Genomic DNA, 16,271 nt, shown 5'->3' with positions numbered 1-16,271 from the left:
GAAGCAGCACAAATTTCCGCATTGGCATCCTTGATCAATAAATGATGACAATTACTCTTACAAAAAAATAAAAAATCTTTATTCCACGAACAGAGAAAGGCATTCTGGTCCAACGTGCAGAAAACGAATTGTCCCCGGCGCGGTGCAATGAATCCCTTTGAAGTAAGTCTGTACCCTCTGAGAGGATTCTCATTATTTGGCTAAAATTGAAAGGTGATTAAAATTTAAATAATTTGTATTAAAAGGATTTTATATTAGATTGAATATTTTTAAAATAATTTAGACTTCTACTACAGTGATTAGTTAAAGATGGAGAATTACAATTGATTCACCAAACATTAAAATAGTAATTTCTCACTCCAACCACTTGTAGGTATTACGTCGGTGCAGATTTTTTAAAAATGGATATGTTGTTAGATATTTGGTTAATAAATAAGAAATTTAGATAAAATTTTATATAAGTTTAATCTTAATTTTTAGTTATTAACACATTAAATGACATTTGAAAATATGATTTTTTTAATATTAATTTAATTATAATATAATTATTATTAATATTAAATTGATAGAATTACAAAATGTGACATAAATAAATTAAATAAAAAAATATTAATTATTATATAGAGAGTGAATGACTAATTTAATGTAGAGATTGAATTTAAATAAAATGAACAAATATATAAAAAAAATATATATATATATATATATATTGATTAAATTTTAAATATACATGTGACCGAACCAATTATGAGATGTTTTTTTCTTTTTTTGATAAAATTATGAGATGCTCTAACGTTAGGAAATAACTACCTGAAGTCACCTCTTATAAAGAGCCTCTGGCATGCAGAGATGCTGTCTGGTCCATGTTTGGTCCATTTTAATTTCATATCTATATTTCTAGAATATAAAATTATATAATTCAGTTCATCGCTTTTTATTAATTTAGCCTTTCAAATGATATTAACGTATAAATTAATTTTAAAATTTATTTCTGCAACACCCAGACCATGGAGGAGCCAAATCACCTATAGAACGACGTGGTTTGACTTGCCAATTTTTATTGCATTTTTTCCTCTCCTTTTAGTCGGTTTCTCATATATTATCCTCCCGTGATTTATCTCCTTTTCCAATAATCAAAACGACATCAAAACTAAAACATTTGTAATAAAAATTTGGTTGACTGCGGTCTTGCGAGGACTTCCGAAGCCTTGCCAAACTTGACTCCGATTATTTTTCCCTCCAATTCCGATTTCAATTCCAGACTTTAAATTTTCCATTCCGTGAAAGTCGGAGCTCCCACCCAAATCCAAACAAGGACTTAGTGCACTGTATCCTATAAAGTTCGCTTAGAAAATATCGTCCTTACACGCACGACATAAAACGTGTAGACCTTGTTTACAGTAGACAGACGGTGCTTATGATTTTCACATGAATTTTCAACGTCGTGCACTTCGGGACTTGAAATACTAAAGTCATGCAGAAACAGGTATACTTTTCTCATTCATCTTTCTCTAATCAAAGTTAGATTGAAAAAATAAGCGTTGCTTGTCGCTAAGAGTGCACCGCTATATCTTACCATTTGGTAAAAGTTTTTTTTTAAAATTTTTTTATTCTTATTTTTTTATCATTTTAAAAATATTTTTAAAAATTATAAAAAAATATCGATACACTAATAATAATTTTTTTAACTATTAAGTAAAGAAAGAAAGAAAAAATAAAAATAGATGATATGTCAAAATAAACGAATAAATAAAATGGACAAAATAATATTTTTCTAGTTCTCTTTCTCTATGAAGTTTACCGATCCATTGTTTTCACTGGGCGGAAGGGGTTCGGAGTTTAGGCTCCGACCACCTCCTCCCCTAGCCAGCCCTAGAGGCTTTTTAGTGCATATAGTTTGCTGTTTTTTTTTCCCTAACTTTTTATCTAGTTTTCTCTCCTTAGCGCCGATCATCCCCGATCAAATGCCTTCCGACAACCTCTGACCAACACGCGACGCCGATTTAGTCTCTTTGGTCGCCGATCTTCATGCTTGAAGAAGAAGAATGCGAATTCGATGCATGCGCGGCCACAGTCGTGTAGGATTTTCAGTCGCAACTATGTACTAGTGGGGCTTTGGAGGCCACGCGCGGCCCTACCAATCTCAGAGGCCTCAAATCCTTCAATTCTGTTTGTCCATTCACCTCCTTAGGTGGCGTGTGTCATACACGCGCCGCCACCGCCTGTGTTGGTTAGTTGCCGCTGACTCGGCTTGGATTCCGAATGTTCTATGTTACTGCTTTCCCTAACCAGTTATCTTGTAAGAGAGATCGTGGATATTTTCAAAAATCCATTCCAGACAATATGTGACAGTGCACTCGCCACCACTATCGCTTCCAGCGGAAGCACTACAGTCTCAAGTGGTAGTTCTATTGTTCATTTTTTTGCAAACATTTTTTCGTCTTTATATAAGATGCGTCCTATTGTAGGACAAGGGTAGGGATCAAGATATTGGTCCCAAATAAACCCCACCCCCTCCTCTTGTTTTTAGTACTGTTTTCTATTACTTTGGGATGATTGTTGAGGAATCTCACCTCCTCCTCACATATCACATTTCCTGTTTAATAAAATTAACTTGCTTAAAAAATATGTCTGTTTCAACCCGACCTGAATTTTACAAATCAACCCGAGGTTTAAGATGGTTAGTTTTTATTGTGGGTCAGATCGGGTCGGGCACAAATTTGGCTTGGACGGTTCAGTGTGCAGGCCTAGATGCGTTCGTCTATACTTGGCCACGAGCCATGATGGCACGCGTGATTGTATGCAAACTTTTTGAAAATCGAGTACTCATTTAGAAAAATTAAACACATCTTAACTTATTTAATATATTTTAATATAAAAAATTAAACTCATCTCATCAGGTACATATTTTAATAGAACTTATAAAATATTATTATTCATAATTTAACTTAACTTATCTCAATATCTAAACATAATTAATTGATTTGTTTTTTAGTGGCGCCACTGTTTTACAAAGCCTGTCATTTAGGACTGGACTTAGCTTTAATTTTATCATGATTGGAAGGGTAATGACAAATGAACGCGAATGATCAGACTTGGAATTTTCAACATCTAGTTGCCCGCAGTGGTTTTGCTTGGAGCTTACAAATACTGAAGCAACACATTTCCGGATTGGCATCCTTGATCAATAAAGGATGACAATTACTCTTTAAAAAAAAAATATCTTTATTCCATGAACAGAGAAAGGCATTCTGGTCCAACGTGAAGAAAACGAATGGTCCCTGTGCGGTGCAATAAATCCCTTTCAAGTCTTTACTCTCTAAGAGCATCTTTATTGATTTAATCAAATTTATTTTTAAAATTTAATTAATATTATATTTTTTTACATTTATTTATTTTATTTAAATTCAATCTTTACATTACATTATCTATTCACTCTTTATATAATAATAAAATATTATTAATTTAATAAATTTTTTATTTATTTTATTTTTATCACATTTTATATCTCTATTAATTAATATTAATAATAATTATATTCTAATTAAATTAAAATTAAAAAAATCATATTTTCAAAAGTCATTAATGCTAATAACAAAAAATATTTGATTAAACTCATTTAAAATTTATTTAAATTTCTTAATTACAAGCCAAATAATATTTTTGCTTGGAGTGAGTAACTAATATTTTAATATTTATTTAGAGTAAAAAATTAGTATTTTAATATTTGATAAATCAATTATAGTTCTCTATATTTGGCCAATTAGTGTAGTAAAAGTTTAAATTATTTTAGATTTATCCAATTCAATGTAAGATGTTTTTTATATCAATTATGTAAATTTTAACCAACTTCCTTATTTGGTTAAACCAACGAGGATACTCTAAAGAAAAAGAAAGTTATTAGGTCCACAAAGAATTTCTACCGAACAGTTCAACTCTCTTTTTTCTTTTTTTTTTTCCACCATTTTTTTAAAGTATTTAGATATTTAAAAAAAAAAAAAAACACATATTCATTTAAAAACATTTACTTACTCATTAACTAAAAAAAATAAAAAAATTAAAGAGCCTGAAGTCACCTCTTATAAAGAGCCTCTGGCATGCAGAGATGCTGTCTAGTCCATTTTATTTCCATATCTATATTTCTAGAATATAAAATTATATAATTCATTCATCGCTTTTTATTAATTTAGCCTGATATTAACGTATAAATTAATTTTAAAATTTATTTCTGCGACACCCAGACCCTAGAGGAGCCAAATCACCAATAGAACGATGTGGTTTTGACGTGCCAATTCTTATTGCATTTTTTCCTCTCCTTTTAGTCGGTTTCTCATATTTATCCTCTGATTTATCTCCTTTTCAAATAATCAAAATGACATTAAAACTAAAAATTTTGTAATAAAAATTTGGTTGACTGCGGTCTTGCGAGGACTTCCGAAGCCTTGCCAAACTTGACTCGGAGTCGACGCTTATGATTTTCACTTGAATTTTCAACATCTTGCACTTCGGGGCTTAAAATACTAAAGTCATGCAGAAACAGGTATATTTTTCTCGTTCATCTTTCTCTAATCAACGTTAGATTAACAAAATGAGCAGTGTTATTCTATCACTGAGAATGTACTGTTACATTTTACCGCTTATTGAAAGTTTCTTTTCAATTTTTTTATTTTTATTTTTTTTATCATTTTAAAATATTTTAAAAAATTATAAAAGAAATTATTGATAAATTAATAGTCACTTTTTTTAACTATTAAGTAAAAAAAAAATAGATGAGATGTCAAAATAAAGAAATAAATAAAATAGAAAAAATAATATTTTTCTAAAAAAATAATCAGATATACGAGATGAGTAGATAAATTGAAAGGGGACTGTCTTTGGTTTCAGAGAGGTTCGGAGGAGAAAATATTTTATGGTACTGATAGCACCGGTACTCATCACCTCTTTCAATAGCTTTAACGACGTAAAGTACATCACTCATATTAACTATTTCGAAAATGATAGGATTATTATCTTATTATTATTTTATTATTTTTAATTATTTTTAATTTTTAATTTTACTTAATAGATAAAAAAATGACTATTAATAAAATTATATATTTTTTTAATTTTTTCTTAATGATTAAAGATATAAAAAAAGTGATAAAAAATAAATATAATATAAGTAATAAATGAGTACTAATCCTATCATTTTTCTAAAACAAACAAATTGTTTGAGCGATAAAGCAATTAACGTTCGAAGAAAGAACTTGCATTCAAACGCTCTTTCGTTTACATTTGAAATAACGTCTGAACTTTAAACGCGTTACGTTTAAACATTTATGTTTACGTTTGTTGTAGTGAGAAAAATTTTTTCTATCACAAAAGACATATTTTGTTGTAGTGAGATTTATCCATCTGTCCATTACACAGTTTATCAATCGATTTTGCATCCTCTTTCCATCCTATTGTTCATTGTGGAGTGAGATGTAACCTAATAGGATCCAATTTGTTCTCACGGCTGCAAGTTTATCCTATTATTACCTAATACACGTAATAGTCATATTTCAATCTATTTCATGCTATTATTTGCTTTTACAGAAAAGTTTATGTTTAGGCACAATTTTTCTGTTCTTCCAACTGGGCAAAAGTGCATGTTGAGCCCTTACTAGTAAATATATATGAATAATGCTACTCTCACCACTCCCGGTCCCGCTCTTGGTCCCGCTCAGTGTAAAATTATTTTTTTAATATATTTTTTTTTACTTAATGATTAAGTAAGTGTTTTTTAATGATATTATAATTTTTTTTTATTTTTAAAAAAAATATTTTATAGTGTTAAAAAATACATGTATAAAAAAGTAAAATAAAAAAACACTACATTTTACACTGAGCGGGACCGAGAGCGGGAGAGGGAGCGGGGGCTGTAGCAGGACTCAATATATATATATATATATATATATATATATATATATAAAATATATGTCAGAGTTAATGATTGGCAAATCAAAACTTGGTGTAAATTATAAGTACAATATCTTAGGGTAAAACTTGCAACAAAATAATTGAAATACTTCAGGATTTTCCATTCGACTTCCCCATTTCCCACAACCAGTGTCACTCAAGTCACGATCAAGATGAGTTGCATTGATATTTAAATGCTTTGAATAAGTCATGCAATAAGATATGGTCGCATCGGATTCAGCTGGTCCACGTAAAATACACGGATGTATGTAGGCTCATCCCATTGCTTGGAATTTTCAACATCGTGCACTTCGGGGCTTGAAATACTAAAGTCATGCAGAAACAGGTACACTTTTTTCATTCGGGATCATTTTCTCTAATCAAAGTTAAAATATTGAAAAAATAATCAGATATACGAGATGATCAGTAGATAAAGTGAAAGGGATTGTCTTTCAGAGATCAAGATCGGAGGAGAAAATATTTTATGGTATTGAGAGCACCAGTACTAGTCATCACCTCATTCGAGATCTTTAACGACGAGAAGTAATTCATCACTCATCATGGTAAGGTATGGTCGTAAGATATTTTAGTTGAGATGAGATGAATTAGAAATTATTTGAATTAGAAATGATTTATAGGATTTTGAAAAATAAGAGAAAAAATGTTAAATAAAAATATTATAAAATAAAAATATTATTAGAATATGATTTTTTAATATTATTTTTATTTTGTGATTTGAAAAAGTTGAATTAATTTTTATTTTGTTTTGTTCAAAAATTTAAAAAAATTATAATAATTAGGTAATGATTAGATGAAAACGTTGAAAATTTAAAATTAAAAATTTTTTTTATTTATATATTTAAATATTAAGATGAAATAAAATAAAATGTAAGCATCTCTTTATCCCTAATTCTTTTGTTTCATAATTTCAGCAAAGGTGTACAGATTTTTCGTATTTACAGATTTTTATTTATGTCTTTATTTCTATGTTTGATATGTCTGTAATCGTTCATTTTTATCTTAATGCAAGTTATTTTCCTGAGAAAAAAAAAAACATCCTTGGCTTGGAAACAAATGAAATGCTCTCCCATCGCATTAATACTAAATCTAACCTTACCGATACAGAAAAAAGAAAAAGAAACGTACGTACTAAATACAAGTGCATTATTTATGACGTTATTCCTCAATCACGCCGATACGGATTGTAAGAAGATTAGTAATGATTCAACAAATGAACAGTAATTATAACTCAATGTTATATCACTGGCCAAATTTAAATATTATTTTGGACTAAATAATTTATCTTTCTACTGTCTGCTACTCTCCTCCGCAAGAAGAAAAAATGAAGAAAAACCACAAACATATGAGATTCAATCCCACGCCGAATTCCTGTCTGGGGTGAAGCTTTTAAGTACACATCTTGAATCTGTTATGATCACTATTTTGTTTGATGTTGACAAAGAAAAACTTTTAACATCTATTTTATAAACTTTTTTTTTATAAGTATTTGATGTACAACAAAATTAAGCAGGGTTTTAAGTTTTTAACGTGTCGTTGGCTTAGTAATAATAATAAATAAATAAAAATTAATGTGTACTTTTTAAATAACAAATAAATATTTAAATTATAATTTGAACTAAAATAAATAAAAATTTAAAAATTAATATTTTAATAAAATAATGATAGATTTGGAGAGTCTGTTAATTGATGTTGTTGAAAAGTGACTAGCTAAATTTATAAAAATAAATTTTCTAGTTAAATTTTGATCAAACTTTATTAAATCCACTACTAATGCTCTAAGAGTACTACAAGTACTAAATAAATAAGTCTCAAGTAAATTTTTACAAAAAAAGTAAACTCTACCTTTAAAAAAAAATTTTAAAAATATTGAGACCAATTTTTTTTTACGAAGGAATTGTATGGTATTTGTCGATTTGAGACTTGTACCTAATATTGCTTTAAATATATTAAGGCTTCATTTTGTTATATACATGAGATGAGATGAAAGTACTTAAATATAAAATTATAAAAATATTATATAAGTTTGATAGAAGATCTTTTTGTAAAATTAAATTTATTTTTAATTAAATTATATGATTATGTTTATTGATTAAATTTATTTATTTTTAATTATGCAAGAATGTGATGTTTTGGAATTTTTAATCCAGATTTAAAGAACAAAATAAAAAAAATAGTTATTTAAAAAAATACAAGTAATAAAAGAAGTGCAAGGATAACATTATCCTTATTAGAGTAATACTTTATAACGTATTTCTATCTTATTTTTATTCAATTATATAAAATATTATATTTTTATCACCTTTAAATTATTTTTATTTAAAAAGACTTGAGATTAAAAGTTGATGGCTAATACCATTAATATATCATTAGATACATTATTAGTTGGAAGGGTAATGACCAATGAACGTGTATGACTAGAGACTTTGAATTTTCAACATAAATTTCTAATTGCCCGCAGGCTTTATGTATGTATCCTTGAAAGTTCGCTTAGAAAATATCGTCCTTACACGCACGACATAAAACGTGTGGGCCTTGTCTAAAGTAGACAAACGGTGCTTATGATTTTCACGACTGCTTGGAATTTTCAACGTCGTGCACTTCGGGGCTTGAAATGCTAAAGTCACGCAGAAACAGTATCCTTTTCTCATTCATCTTTCTTTGATCAAAGTTTGATTAAAAAAATGCAACTTCCTTTTAGAATGTACCGTTCCATCTTACTGTTGGTGGAAAGTTTTTTTTTTTTTTTTAAATTTTTCTTCAATTTTTTTATTCTTATTTTTTTATCATTTTAAAATATTTTTTAAAATTATAAAAAAAAAATTGATATACTAATAATTACTTCTTTAATTACGTAAAGAAAAAATAAAAAAAATAAAAATAAATAAGATGTTAAAATGAGGGAATAAATGAAGTAGGTAAAGTAATATTTAAAAAAAAAATAATCAGATATATATACTAGATGAGTGAATAAAGTGAAAGGTGATTGTCTTCGAATATTTTATGGTACTGAGACTAGCATCAGTGCTCGTCACCTCATTCGATATCTTTAACGACACAAAGTACTTCATCACTCATATTAATTATTTGAGAAAAACTTAAAATCAGTCGGGTGTCCATTCCATTTTTACACTCACTAATAAAATTGTAACACGTGGTAGATTTATTAAATTTACAATGGGTGCAAATACATTCTCCTCGCTCTCTCTTCTTTCTTTCCTCTAGCCCCGAAGTTCTCCCTTGAACCCAAGAGATGGCAGAAAATAATATTCTTACAAATTTGAGCTTTGTCCTCTCTATCTCTCTTCAAGCCTGAGCTCTTCTTTCTCGCCCCTTAGACTTCAGTCATGCTCTCTCTCTCTCTCATCTCAAGCCCGTCACAGACTGTCTCCCCCTCAAGAGTTTGGTCTTCCATTTCTACAGCTTTAATTCCAAATCCCACTTGTAAAAATTCAATATTAACCAAGCCTGGAACTAACAACCTTTACTTTCTAAAAAATTTGCCAACATTTTTTAGAAAACTCGAAATTCAATTAGACCACTTGAATCAAAACCAATCTAGAGAAAACTCAAAGCTTGGAGCTCAACCAACGGTTCCAGAATGCCAAAGTGAAAATTTTTCTTTATAACACAAAGGAGGGAGTTCTAAATAACTAGAAATCCTAGTCTGATTTTGTTGTCTTTAAATTTCTGTTTGGATGTAAAAGAAATGTATTTCTGTTTGGATGGAAGAAAATGTGAGATTTATTTCTGTTTGGCCGTTGGGAAAATGCGGGATCTTGAGTTTTATTTTTGTTTTCTTATTTCCACCAGCCCTTAGATTCCACACTGCCACTCTAATTTATCAAGTTTTAATTTGCACCTATATGAGGCAAAGATTGTATTCTAGAGGGAGATAAAAGAGAGTGAGGGAGGGAGGGAAAGAGCTGTAAAATAAAATGTTCATATGTGTGCAAGTGTAAATTATATTTTGCTGCAACTCTTGCGTGGCAGCTTATGATTTGCAGGTGGAAAATGAGGTGAAACACCCGACCGGCCTGGAGGCTCTCTCTAATTATTTTGTTTCAGAATTTCAGCAAAGGTGTACATTCTTATTATTATTATTTTTTTTTTAAAAAATAGATTTTTCGAATTCTTGGAAACAAATGAAATGCTCTCTCATCATGGAATACCAAAACCAACCTTACCGATACAGAAAAAAGGAAAAAAGAAACTTAATCGTACAAGTGCATTGCTTATGACGTTATTCCTCAATCACGCCCATATTGGCGATAAACGCATTAATTGTTGTGAAATAATTTGTGCTAGTTCCGATAGATAAGTTCTGCACAAATATTTATAAAAAAGTGAATCTAAACTTTAAAAAATATTAAAATAATTATTTTTTCTTTCATTGAAACTCATTTTTTTATAAAAATTGATTTATTTAACACTTATAACTAACATTTCTCTTATTACTTGTTTGTTCTCAGAGATGCAAACCAAGCCTTAGTTATTCGTCTATGTTATAAAATATTGGTGCTTTGAGGTTGAAACGTTACAGTAAACAAAAATTTTTATAAAAAAATGAAATTCACTTTTAAAGAATGTTAATTTTTTTTTTTAAAGGAGATTCACTTTTTATAAAAGACATGCATGAGACTTATTTATTTAAAATTTATATGTAGTATTACTCTTAATTATTTGTCTCTGTCAGATATTGGTGCTCTGAGGTTGAAACGGTACAATTTACTGTACGTGTAGTGCTAGATTTTGAATGATTTAATTGGATCGCAAAGTCGATTCAAGATTGAAGATTCTATGAATTGGCATGTTGTATTAATAAATTTATCGGCCTGGCTCAATGCTCATGAAGAATCGAGCGTCGATGATGGAGCGGAGGGAATTTAAGTGGGCAAGAAACTCTTGAGAATAGACTCTTTTTGGATGCTAGAAGTATCTCATATCATTTATAATAAGAGTTTTCTTAATATTATTAGAGTAATATCTTATAACGTATTTTTTTCTTATTTTCGTTCCATTATATAAAATATTATATTTTTATCATCCTTAACTATTTTTATTTTTTTTAAAAAAGTTAAGATTAAAAGTTTATGGCTAATACCATTAATATATCATTACATACATTATTAGTTGGAAGCCGCTAATTATGACAAATGAAAGTGTATGACCAGAGACTTTGAATTTTCAACATCTAATTGCCCGCAGTACTGCTTGTTTGTTACAAATACAGAAGCAACACAAATTTCCAGATTGGTATCTTTAAGGTACAGCGCAAGTCCATCCTTCCTATTCTCCACAAAACCTAATCATATTGGTTCCTTGATTTGCAGAGGAACAACGAAGATCATGTGTTATTCAAAACGACTTTTATTGTTTGGTATCCTTCTGATCTTACTTTTTGTTACTTCCACGGCTCAGCGGCACTGTTTTCAAACTGGTAACTACACCAGCAACAGTACCTACAGGGCAAACCTCGTTGGCCTCCTGGCTTCCATGTCTTCCAACACGACGATCGATTACTTATTTTACAATTTTACCGCCGGAGAAAAAGACGACAAAGTGAACGCAATTGCAGTTTGTAGAGGATACGTTACGCCGGAGGGATGCCGTCGTTGTATCAATTCCACAACTCAAGAACTCCTACAGTCTTGTCCCAACCAGAAGGAGGCAATCCAATGGTCCGGTGACTGTACTGTACGATACTCAAACAGATCTATATTTGGCGTTTTGGAAGTCCAGCCTATGATGGCTTCTTATAACGTACAAAACCCACCCGACCCAAAAGAGTTCTACAAGGTGCTAAGACCCCTGCTAGATAGGCTTAGAAATAGCACCGCACTCGGAAATTCTACTCGTAAGTTCGCTCTGGGAAGCGTGGCAGCCCCAAACTTCCAAACAATCCAGTCACATTTGCAGTGTACTCCTGATTTGAACTGGCTGGACTGCAACAACTGCCTGCAACAGTTATCTGAATATACGACAACTTGTTGTGGTGGCCAAAAGGTGGGAGGAGTATTCGTAACACCAAGTTGTTATATAAGGTATGAGATATACAGTTTCTATGACCCTGCAGCTGAGTCACCACCTCCGTCGCTTCCGCCACCGCCTATAACGCAGCCAGTTTCTCCCCCACCACTACAACTGCTTCCACCCACACAAGGTACGCTTGGTAGGCGACCTTTTCGTTCTGTTTTGGTTCTACAACGTATATAAATCCTACTGTGCCAACGTTTTATCAGTTATGGACCGTAAAGGAATTTTGAGAGATGAATATTACATATAAATTAGAATTTCGATTGGTGATTAGAAAATTATTATTTGTAATCGTAGGTATATATCTTTAACTTTACCATATTCACCTGCCGAAATGAGCCGTCTTTATGCAGCACTGTATTTCTTGTCTAAATAAACTTTATTCCACAGAGAGAAAGTCATACTTGTGGGTGTAAACGAATGGTCCCCTGGGCGGTGCCGTTTCGGCGTCTCCCCAGCTGAAATTTTGAAACTACCTTTAAAGTATGTACCCTCTAAACGCGTTAGGAAGTAGGAGAAAGGATACTATGCCGCACCACTACAGTATACCGCTGAGCAAATTTTTTTTTTAATTATTAAAGTGACCTCTTATAAAGAGCCTCTGGCATGCGGAGCAGAGATGCCGTGTGGTCCATATCTATATTTTTAGAATATAAAATTATATAATTCAGTTCATCGCTTTTTATTCATTTGGCCTTTCAAATGATATTAAGTATTTAAGTATAAATTAATTTTTAAAATTTATTTCTAACTCCACATCTCATCGACTAAAATCAAAAAAATCATTTATATAAAATTTTAATTTACAAGTGTCATGTAAGTCCTTTAAAATACAGTAGAACTACTTAAATGAAAAAAATCTCTGTTTTTAGGGTAATTAATCTTTTTGTATATATAGAATTTGTACGAAATTTGTACACTCTAAACTTATATTTAATATTATTATTTAAAGCAAGTATTTAATGCATTGAATTAATAAATTAAATAAGAGTTTGATTAAAAAGTGAGAAAATTGTTAAAATATTAATTAAATAATTAATCTTCTTTTCCCACCAACTCATGCAATTATTAGAGACATTTATTTATTTTCAATGAAAACCAACAATAATAATACAAAGTACTTGGAGATATGAAATGCAAGAATCCATAGTTGTTTTTGGTCCTCAACTATGAAGGGTGAATACCCTCTCGTCTATAGTCGGATCGCGCAAATCGCTAATATCTTTCAGTCGAATTTGGGAAAAGAAAAAGACTGACTCGATCATACAATTTTATTTATACCTAACATCAGATATCTAATTCAAAATCAGTCCCTTTTAAACAAATTTCTAGTTTCGTTTTTATAAAAGCAGAACTCTGGTGGCTGCAGGGAAGGAAAGTAACTCATCAAGAACTACAATGGCTATAGTGGTGTCGGTTGTTGTTTCAGCTATACTAATCTTCTGCATGTCATGTTTCTACCTCTTCTATTTAAGAGTGAAGAAGCCAAGGGACAAACTTGAAAGTAAGTTCAGTATTTGTTTATTTTACATTGTTGCTATCATAATTTCTTTTAAGTAGCGGGGAAAATTTAGATATCTAGACACCTTGCTGCATGCCTTTGACGTGATGCATCTCTAAAGAGGATCTTCTCTAAGTTAATTGCATTTCTTTAAATAATTCCATTACTTTTCTTCTGGCGATGCATTAATCTAATTCAGATTGTTCTTACATGAAGGCGTGGATGAAATTTGTAGTGCTGATTCCTTGCAATTTGACGTCGGGACAATTAAAGTCGCTACAGACAACTTTTCTGCTGCAAACAAGCTTGGAGAAGGTGGATTTGGTATTGTTTACAAGGTAATGAGACCCAATCGAGTCGTAAATTATTTCATTTTACTCGTCATCGTCATAGTTAGTTAAATCTAATATCATGAATGTTGAGGTTATATATGCTAAATTTTGGTATATTCATATCTTTCAGGGTGTGCTTCCAAATGGACATGAAATAGCTGTGAAGAGGTTGTCCAAGGCTTCTCAACAAGGAGATCTAGAATTTAAGAATGAGGTCGAGTTAGTGGCTACGCTTCAACACAGGAATTTGGTAAGGCTCCTAGGATTCTGTTTGGAAGGAAAGGAAAGACTTCTAGTCTATGAGTTTGTACCTAATGCAAGCCTTGAGAAGTTCATATTTGGTATGTTTGCCATTCCTCTCAAATCCCAAGTTCTATTCATAGTAATTACATTTTAATGGAATTGTCCTGTCTTCCACGTATATTGCTTCAACATGTAATTCACAGTACATTTGCATGAATATGCAGATCCAAACAAGAGTGCACTAATGAATTGGGAAATGCGTAACAAAATTATAGAAGGCATAGCTCGAGGACTTCTTTACCTTCACGAAGATTCACGACTTCGTATTATTCATCGTGATCTCAAGGCTAGCAACATTTTGTTAGATGCAGATATGAATCCAAAGATTTCAGATTTCGGCACGGCAAGATTGTTTGTACCTGATCAAACTCAAGGCAATACGAGCAAAATTGTGGGGACCTTGTAAGTAACTCCAATAAATAAGATGGAATTAATGAACTTCATAAAAAACTACATGTACCAAAAGCTATGATGTCCTTCAACTTAAACTAATGATGCTGATAATGTTCACCTGCAGCGGATACATGCCTCCAGAATATGTAATGCACGGACAATTTTCAGTAAAATCTGATGTGTTTAGTTTTGGCGTGTTAGTTCTGGAGATAGTGAGCGGTAAAAAAAATAACTATAGTTTTCAAGAAGAGAATGAAGCTGGCGGCCTTCTAAGTTATGTAAGTGCAAAAATTTTCTTTTTTTATATGCATTTCCATTTCATCTCAACGTCCGACCAAATGGTAAGTCATATGATGTTGAAAAAATAAATGAATGTTCTGTGCTTATTGTGGTGTCTCCCAATGTAACCATCCTGCAGGCATGGAAAAACTGGAGGGAGGAGACAACCTCAAATCTTGTAGATGCCACACTAAAGGCCAGGTCAACAACTCAAATAATGAGATGCATCCACATTGGATTATTATGTGTTCAAGAAAATGTGGCTGCCAGACCAACCATGGCTACAGTCGTCCTCATGTTTAATAGCCACTCTGTTACTCTACCAGTACCCTCGAGACCTGCATTTCTTATGTACAGCACTAGATCAGATGTGTCGTCCCAATTGGAGAAAGGTGTTGGGGTAACAAGACCAGATACGCGTCAAAGTAGATCTATCCAAGCCTCAATAAATGAAGCTTCAATATCTGAGCTAGATGGACGCTAACTTTTGATGGAAGCTAGTGGGAATGCAATTCTACAGGTTCAACATTCCCATCCCCCACCCCCTATTTTTCATTTGCTTAAGCAACTTCTCTATAAATGAAGATGGTGCATCGGTGTGTACTTAGGCAGCAAAAATATATATGGTGTCATTTTCTTCATCCCAAATGTTTAGATGTGGTTAAACTTTAAAGTTTCCCTGTAGTAAATGTTGTGATTAATTCCCTCCCCCAATCAAGGAAGGTCATTTTTTCCTTTCTTTTTTTCTTTTTTGTTTGAAATCTAATTTTTGCGATTATTTTCTCAATTTTCTTTTATAGTAAATTTGTTGATTAAGAAATTTGTTATTTTTTCTTAAAATTCTATATAAAGCATGTGAATTATACATTTCGAACAATTATTCGAGTGGTTTATTGACATGAATGTAACGACAAATAGAATAATTTTGATAAATGGTGAAAAATTCAAAGATTAGAAGGTTCAAATTTTAGAGTTAAGAGACCGATATATCAATTTCTTGATTAAGATGATCATCTTGTTTGTGACGAAATGTATGGATACTTGTGAGGGTATTTAAATTAGATTTGTGATATTAATTTACCATTTTTTTACAACAAAGCACACTGCATATTTTTGCTTGCTTCGTGCTTCAAACAGACATACAGTGGGTGCTTTTGACGCTGTGCAGAATTACATTTGTTAGTCCATATAATCTAATTTATGGACTTCAGTGCTTGAATTCTTTTAAGAATCGGAATTTTCAGCATCATCAATTTTCATAATTACAAAGAAGCAGCGCCACTACATCCTTCCTATTCTCCTTAAAAACTGCGGGAGTCACATATATATGATTTCAAACCGCTCCTTCGTTGGAATCTTTCAATTTGTAGACTAGAGATGGAAACAACCAAGATGTGTTAATTGGAGAATACTTTTCTTCTCTGTACCTGTTGCTCCCACGGCTTAGCATTATAAGGAATGACGCCAAT

At 31.3% G+C, this 16,271-nt stretch overlaps 1 protein-coding gene across 2 annotated transcripts in view; it reads left to right on the top strand.

Moving 5' to 3' along the window:
- LOC109011543 (putative receptor-like protein kinase At4g00960) overlaps positions 1 to 15,632 on the top strand; it is a 33,644-nt gene extending 18,012 nt beyond the window's left edge. The window contains exons 1-7 of one of the 2 annotated variants that reach the window (XM_018992796.2): positions 11,144 to 12,121; positions 13,364 to 13,498; positions 13,712 to 13,833; positions 13,958 to 14,168; positions 14,295 to 14,532; positions 14,648 to 14,801; positions 14,942 to 15,630. In XM_018992796.2, coding sequence (XP_018848341.2) covers positions 11,308 to 12,121; positions 13,364 to 13,498; positions 13,712 to 13,833; positions 13,958 to 14,168; positions 14,295 to 14,532; positions 14,648 to 14,801; positions 14,942 to 15,286 — 2,019 coding nt within the window. In that variant the 5' untranslated portion in view covers positions 11,144 to 11,307 and the 3' untranslated portion in view covers positions 15,287 to 15,630. Of the gene's footprint in view, positions 1 to 11,143; positions 12,122 to 13,363; positions 13,499 to 13,711; positions 13,834 to 13,957; positions 14,169 to 14,294; positions 14,533 to 14,647; positions 14,802 to 14,941 lie in introns of those variants that run through there. The other variant, XM_035688422.1, reaches the window with a different exon arrangement.
- The last annotated feature ends 639 nt before the right edge of the window (positions 15,633 to 16,271 follow it).

Source organism: Juglans regia, chromosome 3 (genome assembly GCF_001411555.2).
Source record: "Juglans regia cultivar Chandler chromosome 3, Walnut 2.0, whole genome shotgun sequence".
Taxonomy (NCBI): domain Eukaryota; kingdom Viridiplantae; phylum Streptophyta; class Magnoliopsida; order Fagales; family Juglandaceae; genus Juglans; species Juglans regia.
This window is presented reverse-complemented; position numbering and strand designations above follow the sequence as displayed.